This window comes from Macaca mulatta, chromosome 18 (genome assembly GCF_049350105.2).
Source record: "Macaca mulatta isolate MMU2019108-1 chromosome 18, T2T-MMU8v2.0, whole genome shotgun sequence".
Classification (NCBI taxonomy): Eukaryota; Metazoa; Chordata; class Mammalia; order Primates; family Cercopithecidae; genus Macaca; species Macaca mulatta.
In genome coordinates, this window is record NC_133423.1 from 23,393,658 (window position 1) to 23,410,380 (window position 16,723).

The window sequence follows — 16,723 nt, forward strand, 5'->3', positions numbered from 1 at the left end:
ATATTTTACAAATACTGAGTAGTGGTATTACCAGTGGTTACTTCACGGGTAGGGAGCCATGTGGGAGGTCTGAACTTCAGTGTTTAACCTTGGAGTTTCCTTTAGATAAGATTAAGTCATGGCTGGGTGCAATGGCTCATACCTGTAATCTCAGCACTTTGGGAGCCTGAGGTAGGAGGACTGCTTGAGCCCAGGAGTTTGAGACCAGTCTGGGCAACACAGTGAGACCTCTGTCACTACAAAATAATTAGCCAGGTGTGGTGGCATGTGCCTGTAGTCCCAGCTATCTGGGAGGATAAGGTGAGAGGTTTGCTGGAGCCCAGGAGGCTGCTGTGAGCTGTGATTGTGCCGCTGCACTCTAGCCTGAGTGACAAAGTGAGACCCTATCTTTAAAATTATTTATATATATATATAAAAAATTTGGTGCTTTGAGAACAGTCTGCCTAAATTATTATTTCTCATTTTTAGGAAAGAATTTAATGTTTCTGGTGTTGCGAGATGGTACAGGTTATCTTCAGTGTGTCTTGGCGGATGAGTTGGTAAATATTTTCTCTTACTTATGCCTGAAAATTAGATGTTTTCAGTAGATTCCTCTATTGTTCTGGGACTTCTAGAATCTATACATTTATTTAAAATTTTTATTTTGTTGACAATGAATGTCAATAAATCAAAACATCACATTGTATACTATAAACATGCAATTTTTATTTGTTTATTATACCTTAATAAGGCTAGGGGAAGAAAACTTTTATGGAAAATTTCCAGCACATTAAAAAATAGAACCATATAAAAAAATCCTCAAATGCTCATCACCCAGCTTCTGTAACTACCAGTATATGGCTAATCCTGGTAAGATATTGCGTCTCAGACATCATATCATTTAAATACACATGCTTATGCATCTCTAAGAAAAATAATGTGGCTGGGCATGGTGGCTCACACCTGTAATCTCAACACTTCGGGAGGCTGAAGTGGGCAGATTGCTTGAACCCAGGAATTTGAGACCAGCCTGGCAGCATGGTGAAATCCTGTCTCTACAAAAGATACAAAAATTAGTCACGTGTGGTGGTGCATATCTGTAGTCTCAGCTACTCAGGAGGCTGAGGTGGGAGGATGGCTTGAGCCAGGGAGGCAGAGGTTGCAGTGAGCCAAGACGATGCCACCACCCTCCAGCCTAGGCAATAGAGTGAAACCTTGTCTCAAAAAAAAAAAAAAAGAAAGAAAGAAGGACAGATAATATAGTCACCTACTATTATCACACCCTCCACCAAATTAATACAACTACTAAATATGATCTAATATCCAGATTCTTACCAGTTCATACTGCCTTTTTATAGTTGGTTGATTGGAATGAGCATTCTAACAAGATTAACATGCTGCATTTAGTAATATGACTTTGACATTTTCTTTATAACTCTGCTGCTCCCTTTGCATGCTCTTTTCTGCTCTCACCCACCCACTGATATAGATTTGTTGGGAAAACCCTGGTGGATTGTCCTGTGGAACTTCTCACATTCTGGATTTGGTTGTTTGCATCCTTGTGGTGTTCTTTAGCATGTTCTTCTAGTCTCTGTATTTTTTATAAATTGGAAGTTGCAGGTTAAGTCTGATTAGGTTCAGTTTTTTGGCACAACTACTTGGGCAAAGCTACGTTCTTTTAGTTGCATCACGTCAAGAGGCACGTAAGGTGTGGTTATGTTTTTTTTTTTTTTTTTTCTTTTTTGAGACAGATTCTTGCTCTGTCACCTATGCTGGAGTGCAGTGGCGTGATCTCAGCTTGGTGCAACCTCTGCCTCACAGATTCAAGTGATTCTCTTGCCTCAGCTTCCCAAGTAGCTGGGACTACAGGCATATGCCACTACACCCAGCTATTTTTTTTGTTTTTAGTAGAGACAGGTTTTTGCCATATTGGCCAGGCTGGTCTTGAACTCCTGACCTCAGGTGATCTACCCGCCTCAGCCTCCCAAAGTGCTGTGATTACAGGTGTGAGCCACCATGCCTGGCTGGTTGTCTTTTTTATGACTAGTGGGTTCAGGTGTTGGCAGCCTGACTTCTTCCTTTCAGAGTCCCCTATCAATTTTTTCCTAATGACTTTAGTAAGAAGTGATTATAGTGTAGATGGGCTCTGTATGGTTTTTGTTTGTTTGTTTGTTGTTTTGAGACACAGGGTTTCTCAAAAAGAGTGCAGTGGCATCATCATGGCTCATTGCAGCCTCGACTTCCCAGGACCAAGCAATTCTCCCATCTCAGCCTCCCAAGTAGTTAGGACTATAGGCAAGAACCACCACACCCAGCTAATTTTTATTTCTCTCTCCCTTTGTTGTCCAGGCTGGTTTTGAACTCCAGTGAGCCTCCCACCTCAGCCTCCCAAAGTGTTGGGATTACAGGCATGAGCCACTGTGCCCAACCTGTATGTTACTTTAATAGTCTAGATTTTTATAAATAAATAAATAAACTGTCCAGATATTTTTAAGTGATGTGGGTCAGTGTTGTTTATTCATATGTATGTAAAGTGTGTATTTACATGTATATGTTTATATTTACATGTATTTGTGTATGTATAGATAAACCTCTGTCTTCCACAAAAATAGCTATATTTTAATATTAATAATATGTGGCCATCTCACTCTTTATTTTACTAGTATTTGATCAGATAACTTGTTTGTAAATAATCCCTTTGATTTTCTATATGGTAGAATTTTTAAATCAATGTGAATAACTAAAGTTGAGCTTTGACCTTTTTATAGTGTCAGTGCTACAATGGAGTATTGTTGTCCACGGAGAGCAGTGTTGCAGTGTATGGAATGCTAAATCTTACCCCAAAGGGCAAGCAGGTGAGTGGATTGAGTTTTGCACTGGGTGAACGAATAGTTTATTTATTGGTTTGTTTTCCAGTGTCTTGGTTTGTACATTTGGCATATGTATTAGGGTTCTTCAGAGGGACAGAGCTGGTGGGATAGATGTATATATGAAAGGGAGTTTTTAAGGAGAATTCACTCAGAAGATCACAAGATGAAGTCCCACGATAGACCATCTGCAAGCTATGGAGCAAGGAAGCCAGTAGTGGCTGAGTCCAAGTTCAAAAGCCTCAAAAGTAGGGAAGTGGACAGGGCAGCCTTCAGTCTGTGGCCGAAGGCCCCAGAGCCCCTGGCAAAGTACTAGTGTAAGTCCAAGAGTCCACAAGCTGGAGAACTTGGAGTCTGATGTTCGATGACAGGAAGCATCCAGCATGGGAGAAAGATGAAGGCCGGAAGACCTGGCAGGTCTGCACTTCCACCATCTTCCTCCTGCTCTTTCTAGCGAGGCTGGTAGCCGTTTGGGTGATGCCCATCCACACTGTGGGTGGATCTGCTCAGTAGGCTGAGGCAGGAGAATCACTTGAACCCAGGAGGCAGAGGTTGCTGTGAGCCAAGATTGTGCCACTGCACTGCAACCTGGGCAACAGAGCGAGACTCCATCTCAAAAAAGATATTTGTGTGTATGTGAGTGTGGATCCAGAAAGAATATTCATAAAAATATCAATATAAAACTAAAGTAAGAGAATTATGAGGTTCTTAAAAATCTCAGCTTACCAAAACTTTGACATAAATTAAAATCCTCAATACTGTTAATTTTTTATTTCCTTTTCCTTCTTTCTCTGGACCCCACTTTTTAAAAATGCAGGCTCCAGGTGGCCATGAGCTGAGTTGTGACTTCTGGGAGCTAATTGGGTTGGCCCCTGCTGGAGGAGCTGACAACCTGATCAATGAGGAGTCCGACGTTGACGTCCAGCTCAACAACAGACACATGATGATCCGAGGAGAAAACATGTCCAAAATCCTAAAAGCGCGATCCATGATCACCAGGTGCTTTAGAGATCACTTCTTTGATAGGGGGTACCATGAAGTAAGTATGTGTTCGTCAGCTTTTGCAAACAATACGTTTTTTGCCATTTTGAAACTTGAATAGTGGTGCTCACGATAGACATTGATTTACTCCTTCTTTGCATTTGAACAGATTACTCCTCCATCATTAGTTCAAACACAAGTAGAAGGTGGTGCCACACTCTTCAAGCTTAACTATTTTGGAGAAGAGGCATTTTTGACTCAATCCTCTCAGTTGTACTTGGAGACCTGCCTCCCAGCCCTGGGAGATGTTTTTTGTATTGCGCAGTCATACCGGGCAGAGCAGTCCAGAACACGAAGGCACCTGGCTGAGTATGAAATTGCCTTTTTGTTTTTATTTCTTTTTAGTTCATATCTTTAGAGAAGAAATCTTAGTGTAGGTAAATTATGTCTGTTTAAAAAAAAAACAAAAAACTGATACATTAAGTGGTTAACGGAAGAACATGTAACAAAGTTTTGCCACCTTAGATCATAGCTAAGGTCTCTTTTTTCACTTTGACTTGATCTTTTATATATGAAGGAACAAACGGGAAATTGCTACTCAGTGGAGAAGAGGGGAGTCCACAGCTAATTTGCAAAGCTGGGAATTGGTAGCATTGTTGGAATTTTATGGACAGCTTCCCGATGTTAAAAGCCTTGCTGGAGGAAAAAACAGTGCAGGAGAAAAGCAGTTCTGAACTAGTGTCTTGTTCTTCAGGTACACTCACGTGGAAGCTGAGTGTCCTTTCCTGACCTTTGATGACCTCCTGAACCGGTTGGAGGACTTGGTTTGTGATGTGGTAGATCGAATATTGAAGTCTCCTGCAGGGAGCATAGTGTATGAGCTCAACCCGGTAGGTGCAGTGTTTATGGAAAGAAAAAGTCACAGTCCTTTTTTGGAAGACAATGAAGTCGTCATCCTCAGTTTTTGTAGATTTGATGGCTTGGTGAGCTGAAATAAGTGACTAATTATTTTGAAGACTAGAATTTGATGTTAGTCATTGTCGATAATTTTATAATGTTTTCAGTTATGTAAGAAGAGACTCATGTTTTCCATTTTAGGAATGTCTACATAGTTTTCTAGTCTGACGTTTTCTATATATATATGTGTGTGTGTGTGTGTGTGTGTGTATATATGTATTTTTTTTTTGAGACGGAGTCTCACTCTGTCACCCAGGCTGGAGTACAGTGGCGCGATCTCTGCTCACTGCAACCTCTGTCTCCCAGGTTCAAGCGATTCTCCTGCCTCAGCCTCCTGAGTAGGTGGGATTACAGGAGCCTACCACTACCCCCAGCTAATTTTTGTATTTTTAGTAGAGATGGGGTTTTACTGTGTTGGCCAGGCTAGTCCCAAACTCCTGACCTCAAGTGATCTGCCCACCGCAGCTTCCCAAAATGCTGGGATTACAGGCATAAGCCACCACCCCTAACTGAAGTAATATTTTATAATAATAATATTTTATAATAATAGTTTTTAATGGAAATTTTAGTGTTAATGTTTACATTTACGTATATACACATTATATTTTTCCTTTCTTCTATAGAACTTTCAGCCCCCCAAACGGCCTTTCAAACGGATGAACTATTCAGATGCTATCATTTGGCTAAAAGAACATGATATAAAGAAAGAAGATGGAACTTTCTATGAATTTGGAGAAGTATGTATTCCTTTCTCTCATTGTTTCCAAGGTGGGATTGGGCTCCAGTTCTCTTTTTCTGGTTAATGAACTAGTAATGTGGGTGGCATCTGCCTGTCCTCAAATAAATGGTAACAGCAGAACCTGCTTCATGGGGTTGCCTGCAGATTCACTGAGTTAACAGAGTCAGCCTTAGGACAGTGCCAGTTCTGTAGCGTCCAGTAAGTGTGAGTGAGTTTCTTTTTTTGTTTTTTGTTTGTTTGTTTGTTTTGAGACAGAGTCTCACTCTGTTGCCCAGGCTAGAATGCAGTGGCATGATCTCGGCTCACTGCAGCCTCTGCCTCCTGGATTCAAGCAATTCTCCTGCCTCAGCCTCCCGAGTAGCTGGGACTACAGGCGCATACCACCACGCCCAGCTAATTTTATTATTTTTAGTAGAGACAGGGTTTCACCATGTTGGCCAAGATGGTCTCGATCTCTTGACCTCATGATCCGCCCGCCTCAGCCTCCCAAAGTGCTGGGATTATAAGTGTGAGCCACCGCTCCTGGCCAAGTGTGAGTTTCTAAGCTGCCTTCACGTCTCCTGCTTTGCCTCTTCCCTCTTCCTTCATTGTTCTTCCTTGGCCACAGCTTATAAACTCTCCTTATTCTCTAGGCTGGCAGGAGTGCTTTAGAAGGTTGTGAAGCCTTTGAAATCACATGCAAAATGATGGTATATAGATATATATGTATATTTTTTTTCTGGAGAATGTATCTTTTGCTTTTAAAAAGAGGTTCATCACCTCCCCCAAAACAGTGATTTAAAGCTCCTTAATGTGGAAGATGAGAAAGAAGATAGCCATTGGTTAAAAATGCAAAACCAAGAGAGAAGGTGTTGGAAAAGGTAGCCTAGTGCCCCAGATAAACTTAGCATTTCGGTTTTGCCTGAGAACCACTCTCCCAGCATGCACTTGGATTGCAAGTTTTCTTTCTTTGGGACAGCGTCTCCATCTGTCATCCAGGCTGGAATGCATGGGTGCGATCATAGCTGGCTACAACCTTGAACTCCAGAGTTCAAGTGATCCTCCTACATCAGCCTCCAAAAGTGCTGGGATTACAGATGTGAGCCACCACGCCCAGCTAATTTTTTATTATTTGTAGAGATGGCATCTCCCTATGTTGGCCCAGGCTGGTCTCAAACTCCTTGGCTCAAGCAATCCTCCTACCCCGGCCTCCCAAAGTGTTGGGATCACGGGCGTGAGCCACCGCGTCCGGTTCAAGTTTTCAACACTATGCTAGGCCCTCTTTCCTATGCATTTAACCATTACTTACATAATATTTGCACATCTAATTGTTTTACAGTTGAAATGTGTGTAGCTGCTACTACTTTTGGGTTTTAGAAGGAATTAATAGAAACAATATACTAGGTCTATGTAAAGCACTCTTATTGTTTCTGTGAATTCAGTTTTTTTTCTTTTTTAAAGAGATGGAGGTATTGCTTTGTTGACTGGGCTGGTCTCAAACTCCTGGCCTCAAGCAATCCTCTCACCTCAGCCTCCTGAGTGTTGAGATTATAGTGTTGAGATTATAGGCATGAGCCACACTGTATAGTGTTGATATTGTAGATGTGAGCCACACTGTGCCCAGCCTGTGAATTCAGTTTATGATGTATAATGACAAAATTTTGTATTGAGAACTTGAATACTTTTAGTGTACTTAATACTTAGTAAAATAGTGTAGTTGAGTGGAAGGAACACAAGCTGTGGAGTCAGAAGCCCCCCAGGTGGGCTTAGCTCCCACCTCTTTTGTGCTGTGTAACTGAAGACCAGTGACCCCCTCTCAGGTTCCTTATCTTTACGTTGGAAGTAACATCCATTTTGTAAGATTGTGGGGACTAAGGGAGCAAAATGCCTAGCCGGGACAATGGCAGGGGAGCCTGTCAGCATTTACTATACATTGCTATTCCACACACATGAGGACACTAGAGTAGATACATGGCCTTCAGGCTTTTGAGGGGTATGAAATAAGACCTGTTTTCCCCTAACTAAATCTTATGCAGAACCCTGCTGTGTAATGCAGATGCAAGCTGAGAGACTAGAGCTCTCCTGCTCATCTCCTGTTGCCTCTCGGCGTCTCCAAGGACGCAAGGGCTCCAGGGCCCGGAGCTTGAAAACAGGTGTGCTGGGTGATTGCTACCTCCATTTCACTTCTTCATTAAACAAATCTACGAGTCTTCTCCAGTTCTCTCAATCCGTTTTTACTGGGACAAGACTTTTCAGTTTTAACTTATGTGTTAACTTTATGTGTGGTACGGAAGGATGTTTTGAGAGAGAAACTAATGAGCTTGAGTCATCATCTAACATTGTTTGGCTAACTATTCCAGGTGTGCTTACCCTTACCAGTTTGACATTGGTTATTTGTCTCATGATTGTGCCTTTCTGTCATTGAAGGCATAACTGATTAATTACAACAGGAAAGAAGGGCAGATAACAGAGAGTTTAAAGATTAGTGTCATTAGTAATATACTCTGTGTGTAGATCAATGATGTTCTAGAGCATTCATGATTACCGTATGCCTTATGGGACTAAGTGGACCTCATTTGCTTCAGAGCTAGACAAAACAGGCCACTGAGAAAACTACTGAGCTGTGTCTAGTTACAGCTTGAGGCTGGCTTTTGTTTTTGTTTTTTTGATTTTCCTTCGTCAAGCAGCATAGTGCTTGAGATATGCTGTCAAGGGAGACAGATCTTTTACACTTCATTAAATAACTGAGTTTTAAGAATATGTTTATTTCTTTTTGAAAGAAATTATTCTTTACACAAACGTGTATGGGTTAAGGGTAGGTGTGTCTCTACTCTGTTGAATTGATAGGAGGAAGGACTGGTACAGGGTGAAGGAGCTGCTTCTGTCTTGTTGCGATCTAAGTTGTAAATGTTAATGAAGTCTTGTTTAACCTCAGGATATCCCAGAAGCTCCTGAGAGACTGATGACAGACACCATTAATGAACCAATCTTGCTGTGTCGATTTCCCGTGGAGATCAAGTCCTTCTACATGCAGCGATGTCCTGAGGATTCCTGTCTTACTGAATCTGTCAGTTTCTGTTTCAAAGAGTATTCATAATTTTGCTTTCTTTTTTTTTTTTTTTTTTTTTTTTTAAGACGGAGTCTCGCTCTGTCGCCCAGGCTGGAGTGCAGTGGCCGGATCTCAGCTCACTGCAAGCTCCGCCTCCTGGGTTCACGCCATTCTCCTGCCTCAGCCTCCCGAGTAGCTGGGACTACAGGCGCCCGCCACCTCGCCCGGCTAGTTTTTTGTATTTTTTAGTAGAGACGGGGTTTCACCGTGTTAGCCAGGATACATAATTTTGCTTTCTAAGGGGATGGGGACTGTCATCTGGAATCAGATACAGCTCATGGCAAATATATCATTCTCTATCTAGAATGACAATAGTTAAAGACGTTGGGTTTTTCCCCCTCCCCTGATTGAGGTTAACATGCTTGGTTAAATTAGAGAAATGTAAATATTTGAATATTACGTAATCATAGTGCCTCCTTTAGCCCTTGGAGCTTAATCGTAATTTTCTTTTTTTTTTTTTTTTTTTTTTTGAGACGGAGTCTCGCTGTGTCGCCCAGGCTGGAGTGCAGTGGCCGGATCTCAGCTCACTGCAAGCTCTGCCTCCCGGGTTTTTACGCCATTCTCCTGCCTCAGCCTCCCGAGTAGCCGGGACTACAGGCGCCCGCCACCTCGCCCGGCTAGTTTTTTGTATTTTTTAGTAGAGACGGGGTTTCACCATGTTAGCCAGGATGGTCTCGAACTCCTGACCTCGTGATCCGCCCGTCTCGGCCTCCCAAAGTGCTGGGATTACAGGCTTGAGCCACCGCGCCCGGCCAATCGTAATTTTCATTTGAACTCTAGAGCAATCCTGTGTCTGATCGCTTGAGAGTAATTGTGTATCTTCTTTCACTTACATTTAAAGGTCGACGTGTTGATGCCCAATGTTGGTGAGATTGTGGGAGGCTCAATGCGTACCAGCGATGCTGAAGAAATACTGGCAGGTTATAAAAGGGAAGGGATTGACCCTGCTCCCTATTACTGGTATACAGATCAGGTAAAACCAATTTTTTAAGCACTCAAAATTTTTTTCATTGTAATAATTCTGTATATATTGAAATTTTTTAAAGGGGAGAATTCAGGGTAGTACTTTGGTATTTGAATGAGCTGTATGTGTTCAGCTTCCAGGTTATAATAATGTGGTGTGTGAATATTGCCAGCTTTGTCTTGGCCAAGTTATATGTTGATTTCATTGGAAAACCTGTTTAACGCCTGGCTTGTTGATTGCAACTGAGTTTTAAAAAATTGATCCTCCCAGTATCTAGTACCCTTCTTCATTTTCCTCTCATAAAGAGACATTGACTTATTTTAAAAATTTTTAAGAATTTCTTCTTTCCAGGGTGGTACTTATTCCCTGGTTGATTTTTCATACCAAATTATTTCGTTACACATGGTTCATGAAGGCACAGAGATTAAGTGCTGAGATTACAGGCACAAGCCACTGAATCTGGCCGTAGTTGAATTCTTAATCACAGTGAGCTAACTCCTTTCATGGTGGAAAATCTTAACTACCTCAGATGAAATTTTTAACTAAGTATTTACTCCTCTTTCTTTCTTTCTTTCTTTTTTTTTAAACAGAGAAAATATGGCACGTGTCCACATGGAGGATATGGCCTGGGCTTGGAACGATTCTTAACATGGATTCTGAATAGGTATCACATCCGAGACGTGTGCTTATACCCTCGATTTGTCCAGCGCTGCACGCCATAACCAATTTCTCCAGAAGTGTGGAGGAAAGGTTGTGAAAGGAACAGGCTCTTTAAAAAAGAAAACAAAAAGCCAGAATCTTCGTTTTTCTGTTTCATTGGGGTTTTCTCTGTCTGTGTTTCTTTCTACTACCATAAAAAGTACCTCAGATCACCTGAACATCGAGTTAAGGTTATCATCGTAAGAAAAAATATCCATTATGAAGTTTGGGGGAAATACCTGGCATGAAACTGTAGTTAGGGATACATTCCAGCATTTTATTCACTTTATTCAAGTTATTCATTTTATTCAAGTTATATGTATATATAATTCAACAATTTTAGATTATGGTGTAAGATATTCCGGTAACTTAATCTATCTGTGCTTTTAAGTGTACCTGGAATTCTTTGATTTATTTTATTGCATTAATGAGTTAAAGCAAAAATCTTGGGGGAAGAAATTGGCAATATGGTATAAAAATCTGCTCATATTAGAACACAGTATAATTCAGCAGCAGACACTAGAATCAAATGATAGTCTTTTGTATCAGTTATTAATCTTTTCTAAGTCTGCATAGCTGCTTATAATTCTGAGGCATACAAATTGATATGGAAGAATTTGTAAAAACAGAATTGCCTTAAAGGATTTTAAGTAAGAGCATAATTTTGGGGAGAGTTCTTTAGTGATTCACAATATCCCTCTTAGCATTAGTTTAAGGTAAAGAGGCAGACTGATGTTCCCTCTTTCCTGGTAATTCCTGAGTAATTAAGAGTAAGTTCCAAAAGAATTTGTAGCTGGAATCTTAATAACAATTGTTGGTGGCTGTTTGAGTTGCCCCCACCATGTCCTTAGATCTAATCTGTGCTACCTTATTAACTCACAGCAGGCTTACTGAATGGCTTCATTTCAGATTTAGTTGATTTCTCCACCAAATGCATGTCATGTATTCTCAATAGGCTGTATTCCCAGCAGTCAATAAATGAACATCCGTAAAAACTCTTTGCTGGCATAATTTTCTTGAAGCTAAACATCTCTGTCACATTAGTTCATGCTTTTGCAATTATTTTATCTTTTTTTGATGTATATATGTGAAATTAAGTACTACTAAATTTAGGTATTGCTAATGTTACATGGTGATGAGAAGGAATGATTTTTTTAAATTAGATATGTGGGTCATGGTTACATCTTTTTTGTAATCATTTTTGTGTTACTTTTGGAGACATTAGATTTTATCCTGTTTTGCAATTAAGTGAAATGACAGGTCAAAATGAGGCATTTAGGCTGGGCGTGGTGGCTCACACCTGTAATCCCACCACTTTGGGAGACCAAGGCGGGTGGATCACCTGAGGTCAGGAGTTCAAGACCAGCCTGGGCAACATGGTAAAACCCTATCTCTACAAAAATACAAAAATTAGCCAGGCATGATGGTGGGTGCCTGTAATCCCAGTTACCCAGGAGACTGAGGTGGGTGAATTGCTTGAACTCAGGAGGCAGAGCTTGCAGAGAGCCAAGATCGCACCGTTGCACTCCAGCCTGGGCGACAGAGCAAGACTCTGTCTCAAAAAAAAAAAAAAAAGAAAAGAAAAGGAAGAAATGAGGCATTTATAATCTATTCGGCCTGCATCTTTAAATAAAAAATGCTTGGAAGAATGTGAATGAGCTATAGATTGAACTAGGCAATTCATTTTATCAGAATTTAAGTGAAGAGGTTAGGCTCAGCCTAAATTTTAATGGTGTAAACAGGTCGAGAGTTTTAAAATATTAAAGGAGAGCCAGGATAAGGTATGGATAAGGGAGTTAAGGTCGTGACCTCAGGCCGAGAGACTGAGCACGGTGAGCAGCAAACCTCACAGGTGTGGACTTCACTCCTTCGTTGTGTAGTTACTACCCTAATCCAGGTGTCACAGATGCCATCCCGCTTCCTTGGACAGCTCACAGACAACCCTACCCTCTCAGGACTCCCCATCTCATGACTTTCTCCCTGAAACTCCCTGTTTTTTATACCAAAAGCCCCCTTCACCTTTGGCACTTGTGTGACCTGCTCAGTTTTGGAGACAAATCAGGAGGCTAATTCAATTGCTTAAGTATCAGCTTGCCCTCTTAAATGTCCTTCAGCCATTTCAAGTGACCCAGTTTCCCACCTTGCCGTTCAGTCCCTGCCATCTTGCTGCCTCGTAACAGTTCCTAAAAATGTCCTTAATACGTAGAGTACTTCAACTCTGTGAAGAAGCAATCTCGGCAGAACATTGGGGTCATTTGGGGACCTCAAAAATAATGGTGTTTGGGCCTTACCCCAGACCAGTTGAATGTGAATTTCAGAAATGGGACCAGGGTATTTTTTAAAAGCTCCCCAGGGGAGGTTGTTGCACAGTGAGGTGGACAGTCGCCAGGTAACTTCCTCCTACTCCTAAACTCAACCTTAAGCCTCTCTTATTATTGCTGTAGGTTCTCTCTTGATTTCATATTAATCTCTGTAGTTGAAATGGGAACACTGAAGCAGGGCTGAGAAACTTTAAAGCTTGAATTTTGAACTGCCATAGAATCAGTATATTTCATCCAGCCCTTCTGGGAAAAAAGAAGGGATGTCATGATATACAAATACTGCAATTTCTAGTATTTGGAAATTGCTGGTTAATGATTCAGTTTCCTTCTACCTTATGGATCGTAACCAACGTGATGATCAGGTGAGGAACATCTTTGAAGAGATTGATAAACTTGGTATGTGGGACAAAGACTAGTTTCTAGAGTCAAAGTCAAGTTTGATTGGATATAACTTGTCTTAGTACCCCAACTTACAGAAATGGTGTTCAAAAGTTTTAGCTTTTTTTCAGTATTTACCTCCATATTGCTAAATAACAGACTTATATTACTTCATTGATTTTTCAGTTTTAGGCGTTATTTATTGCCCTTCTCTGGCATACGACTATTTCATTTCTTCCTTTTCCTATCCCCACCATTCGTGTTCACCCTTTTCATCTCCCCAACTGTATTAGGCTGTTTTGGGGTTGCTATAAAGAAATAACCTGCAGCTGGGTAATTTACAAAGAAAAGTGGTTTATTTTGGCTTGCCGTTCTGCAGACTGTACAGGAAGCATGGTGTTGCCATCTGCTTCTGGTGAGGCCTCAGGAAACTTCCAATCATGGCAGAAGGCCAAGGGGGAGCCAGCATGTCACATGATGAGAGGGAGCAAGAGATGGGGGAGGTGCCACACTCTTAAGCAACCAGATCTGCTGTGAACTCAGTGCAAGAACTTACATATCACTTCATGAGGAGCACCAAGCCATTTATGAGGGATCCGTCCCCATGACCACCACCTCCCACCAGGCGCCCCCTCTCCAACACTGGAGATTGCATTTCAACATGAGATGTGGAGGGGACAAACATTCAAACCATGTCGTCATATTTCCAACTTAGTTCAATTATAATTTTGGTTGGGTGCGTAGTTCACAATAATTGCTTTTCTCTTTCTGCCCAACTTTTTATTTTCCCTATAATAAATTTGTCTTATTTTTTTCCTTTAATAATTCAATCACAAAAGATGTTCGCATATATTGGGTTGTCTATCAGTTACTTCTTCCCGTCTTCTGGAGCCTTTGCCTGCTTTAATTTGAACGAGTTGCCCTCTAGGAACGCAGCTGTCATCTTGAGATCTCTCATTACCATCCTGGGTGTTCCCTTCACCTTTTTTTTTGTACTGGACATCTTGTTTCCTGTGTTTTTCAGTTTACATCCTCATTGTGGTTGGGCACATCCTCTGGTAATTTTTTTTTTTTTTTTTTTTTTTTTTGAGACAAGGTCTGGCTCTGTTGCCCAGGCTGGAGTGCAGTGGCACGATTTTGGCTCACTGCAGCCTCCACCAACTGGGTTCAAACAATTCTTCTGCCTCAGCCTCCCAAGCAGCTGGGATTACAGGCGTCTGCCACCACGCCCAGCTTATTTGTGTGTTTTTAGTAGAGACGGGGTTTTACCACATTGGCCAGGCTGGTCTCAAACTCCTGAACTCAGGTGATCTGCCCGCCTCGGCCTCCCAAAGTGTTGGGATTACAGGCCCGGGCCACTGCTCCTGACTGTCCGGTAATTTTTGAGAAAGGGTTCATGGAAGGTAAATTCACTGAGACCTTCTTTGTCTAAAAATGTTTTAAATCTATCTTCACATACTCTCCGTAAAGAATTGTGGGTTAGAAAACATTTTCCAGTGGGGTGCAATAACTCATGCCTGTAATTCCAGCACTTTGGGAGGCCAAGGTGGGAGGATTGCTTGAGGCCAGGTGTTTGAGACCTGGTCTTTTTTGTCTCACTCTGTCACCCAGGCTGGAGTGCAGTGGCGTGATCTTGGCTCACTGCAACCTCCGCCTCCCGGGTTCAAGTGATTCTCATGTCTCAGCCTTCCAAGTAGCTGGAACTACAGTCACGAGTCACCATCCCTGGCTAATATTTTGTATTTTTAGTAGAGACGGGGTTTTGCCATGTTGGCCAGACTGGTGCGAGATCCAGTCTCTACAAAAAAATTAAAATGTTAGCTAGGTGTGATGGTGCACCCACTTTTAATCCTAGTTACTTGGGAGGCTGAGGCAGGAGGATCTTTTGCCCTGAGGAGTTTGAGGCTATAGGGAGCCATGATTGTGTCACTGTACTCCAGCCTGGGTGACAGAGTGAGACCCTTGTCTCTAAAAATAATAATAAAAAAATTTTTCCTTCAGAATTTTGAAGTTTGGCTTTCTGGTGGTGTTATTGAGAATTCCTAAGCATTCTGATACATGAGCTTAGTTCAGTGTTTGATAGTTCATGGTAATATGTATTGAGACTATCCATTCTAATTGGCCCTTTCAATACAGAAAGTCATGCCCTTCAATTGTGAAAAAGTTTCTTAAATTATTTCATTAAAGATCTCCCCTCTGTTTTTTTTGTTTTCTTTCTACAACTGCTACATACTAGACCTCCTCCTTTTAATTTTCTTCTTTCTCCTTTCTTTCCTTCCTTCCTTCCTTCCTTCCTTCCTTCCTTCCTTCCTTCCTTCCTTCCTTCCTTCCTTCCTTCCTTCCTTTCTCTCTCTCTCTCTCTCTCTCTTTCTTTCTTTCTTTCTTTCTCTCTCTCTCTCTCTCTCTCTCTCTCTTTTTTTGAGACAAATTATCACTCTGTCGCTGAAGCTGGAGTGTAGTGGCATGATCATAGCTCACTGCAGCCTCGACCTCGCGGGCTCAAGTGATCCTGCCTCAGCCTCCTGGGTAGCTGGGACTATAGGTGCATGCAGCACACTCAGCTAATTTTTAAAATTATCTGTAGAGATGGGGTCTCCCTATGTTGCCCAGGCTGGTCTTGAATTCCTGGCTTGAAGCAATCTTCACCTTGGCCTCCCAAAGCGCTGGTATTACAGTGGGAGCCACCACACCTGGCCCTTATCTTTATTTTATTTTGACACAGAGTTTTGCTCTTGTTGCCTAGGCTGGAGTGCAGTGCAATGGCATGATCTCAGCTCACTGCAACCTCTGCCTCCTGGGTTGAAGCAATTCTCCTGCCTCAGCCTCCCAGGTAGCTGGGATTACAGGCATATGGCACCATGCCCAGCTAATTTTCGTTTTTTTTTTTTTTTTGTAGAGATGGGGTTTCACTGTGTCTGTCAGGCTGGTCTCAAAATCCTGACCTCAAGTGATCCACCTGCCTCAGCCTCCCAAAGTGCTGGGAATACAGGCGTGAGCCACCGGGCCTGGCCATCTTCTTTATTGAGCTGCTAATGTGGGGAGTTTTCCTCAACTCTTCCCCAGTCCTTTGATTGAGTATTTTATTTCTGTTAACCATAGTAAAAATATATTTTTAAAAATCCTTATTCTGGTTTCAGAAAGTTCTATCTTTAGTTTTTTTATCTAAGTTTTCTAGTTTTCTTCCTGTATCATTCCCGTTTCCTCCATGTTGGATTGCCTTTTTTCTTTTTCTTTTTTTTTTTTTCTGCTTTGTTTGGTCTCTGGTTTTCCTGTTAGAGGCTTTCTTCAGATGGCAGGTGCTGCTTGGTTATCTGCTGATAATTCAGAGATAATTCAGGATAGGAGATTAAAATGTCCATTGGATGCTCCAAGCATGTGAATAGATGTGAGCCTTACTGTAAGCTATCTGCCCTAGGCGGGCTAGCAGGGGAGGCCCATGCCATTGTCTGTTAGGTCTTTCTTCTTAGGCTGATTGGGTTTCCTGTGGAGGGAAAAAGAAGAGGGCTGGGTCTCTGCACCTTCAGTTAGTACAGTTCACTAAGCTGTTTTCTGTGGTCGCCCTGCTCTCAGCTGTGCTTGGGATCTGCAGTCCATAGCCCTCGGTTACCTCTCCAGGAACCAAACATCTAGTTGGCTTTGGGGGTTCTGGGGGAACAGTCACCCCACTGCAGGGTGGGAATCTAGGCAATCTGCTGCTTTAACAGACTATTTTATTTTATTTATTTTATTTTATTTTTTTGAGACAGGGTC

At 41.8% G+C, this 16,723-nt stretch overlaps 1 protein-coding gene across 2 annotated transcripts in view; it reads left to right on the top strand.

The window, feature by feature from the left end:
• The window catches only part of NARS1 (asparaginyl-tRNA synthetase 1), a 191,611-nt gene extending 180,342 nt beyond the window's left edge, over positions 1–11,269 (top strand). For both annotated transcript variants that reach the window (XM_077974754.1, XM_015122067.3), the window contains 9 exons: positions 469–539; positions 2,748–2,834; positions 3,664–3,885; positions 3,997–4,196; positions 4,582–4,717; positions 5,408–5,521; positions 8,438–8,569; positions 9,453–9,584; positions 10,166–11,269. In XM_077974754.1, coding sequence (XP_077830880.1) covers positions 469–539; positions 2,748–2,834; positions 3,664–3,885; positions 3,997–4,196; positions 4,582–4,717; positions 5,408–5,521; positions 8,438–8,569; positions 9,453–9,584; positions 10,166–10,297 — 1,226 coding nt within the window. In that variant the 3' untranslated portion in view covers positions 10,298–11,269. The remainder of the gene's footprint in view (positions 1–468; positions 540–2,747; positions 2,835–3,663; positions 3,886–3,996; positions 4,197–4,581; positions 4,718–5,407; positions 5,522–8,437; positions 8,570–9,452; positions 9,585–10,165) is intronic.
• Positions 11,270–16,723: the final 5,454 nt, after the last annotated feature.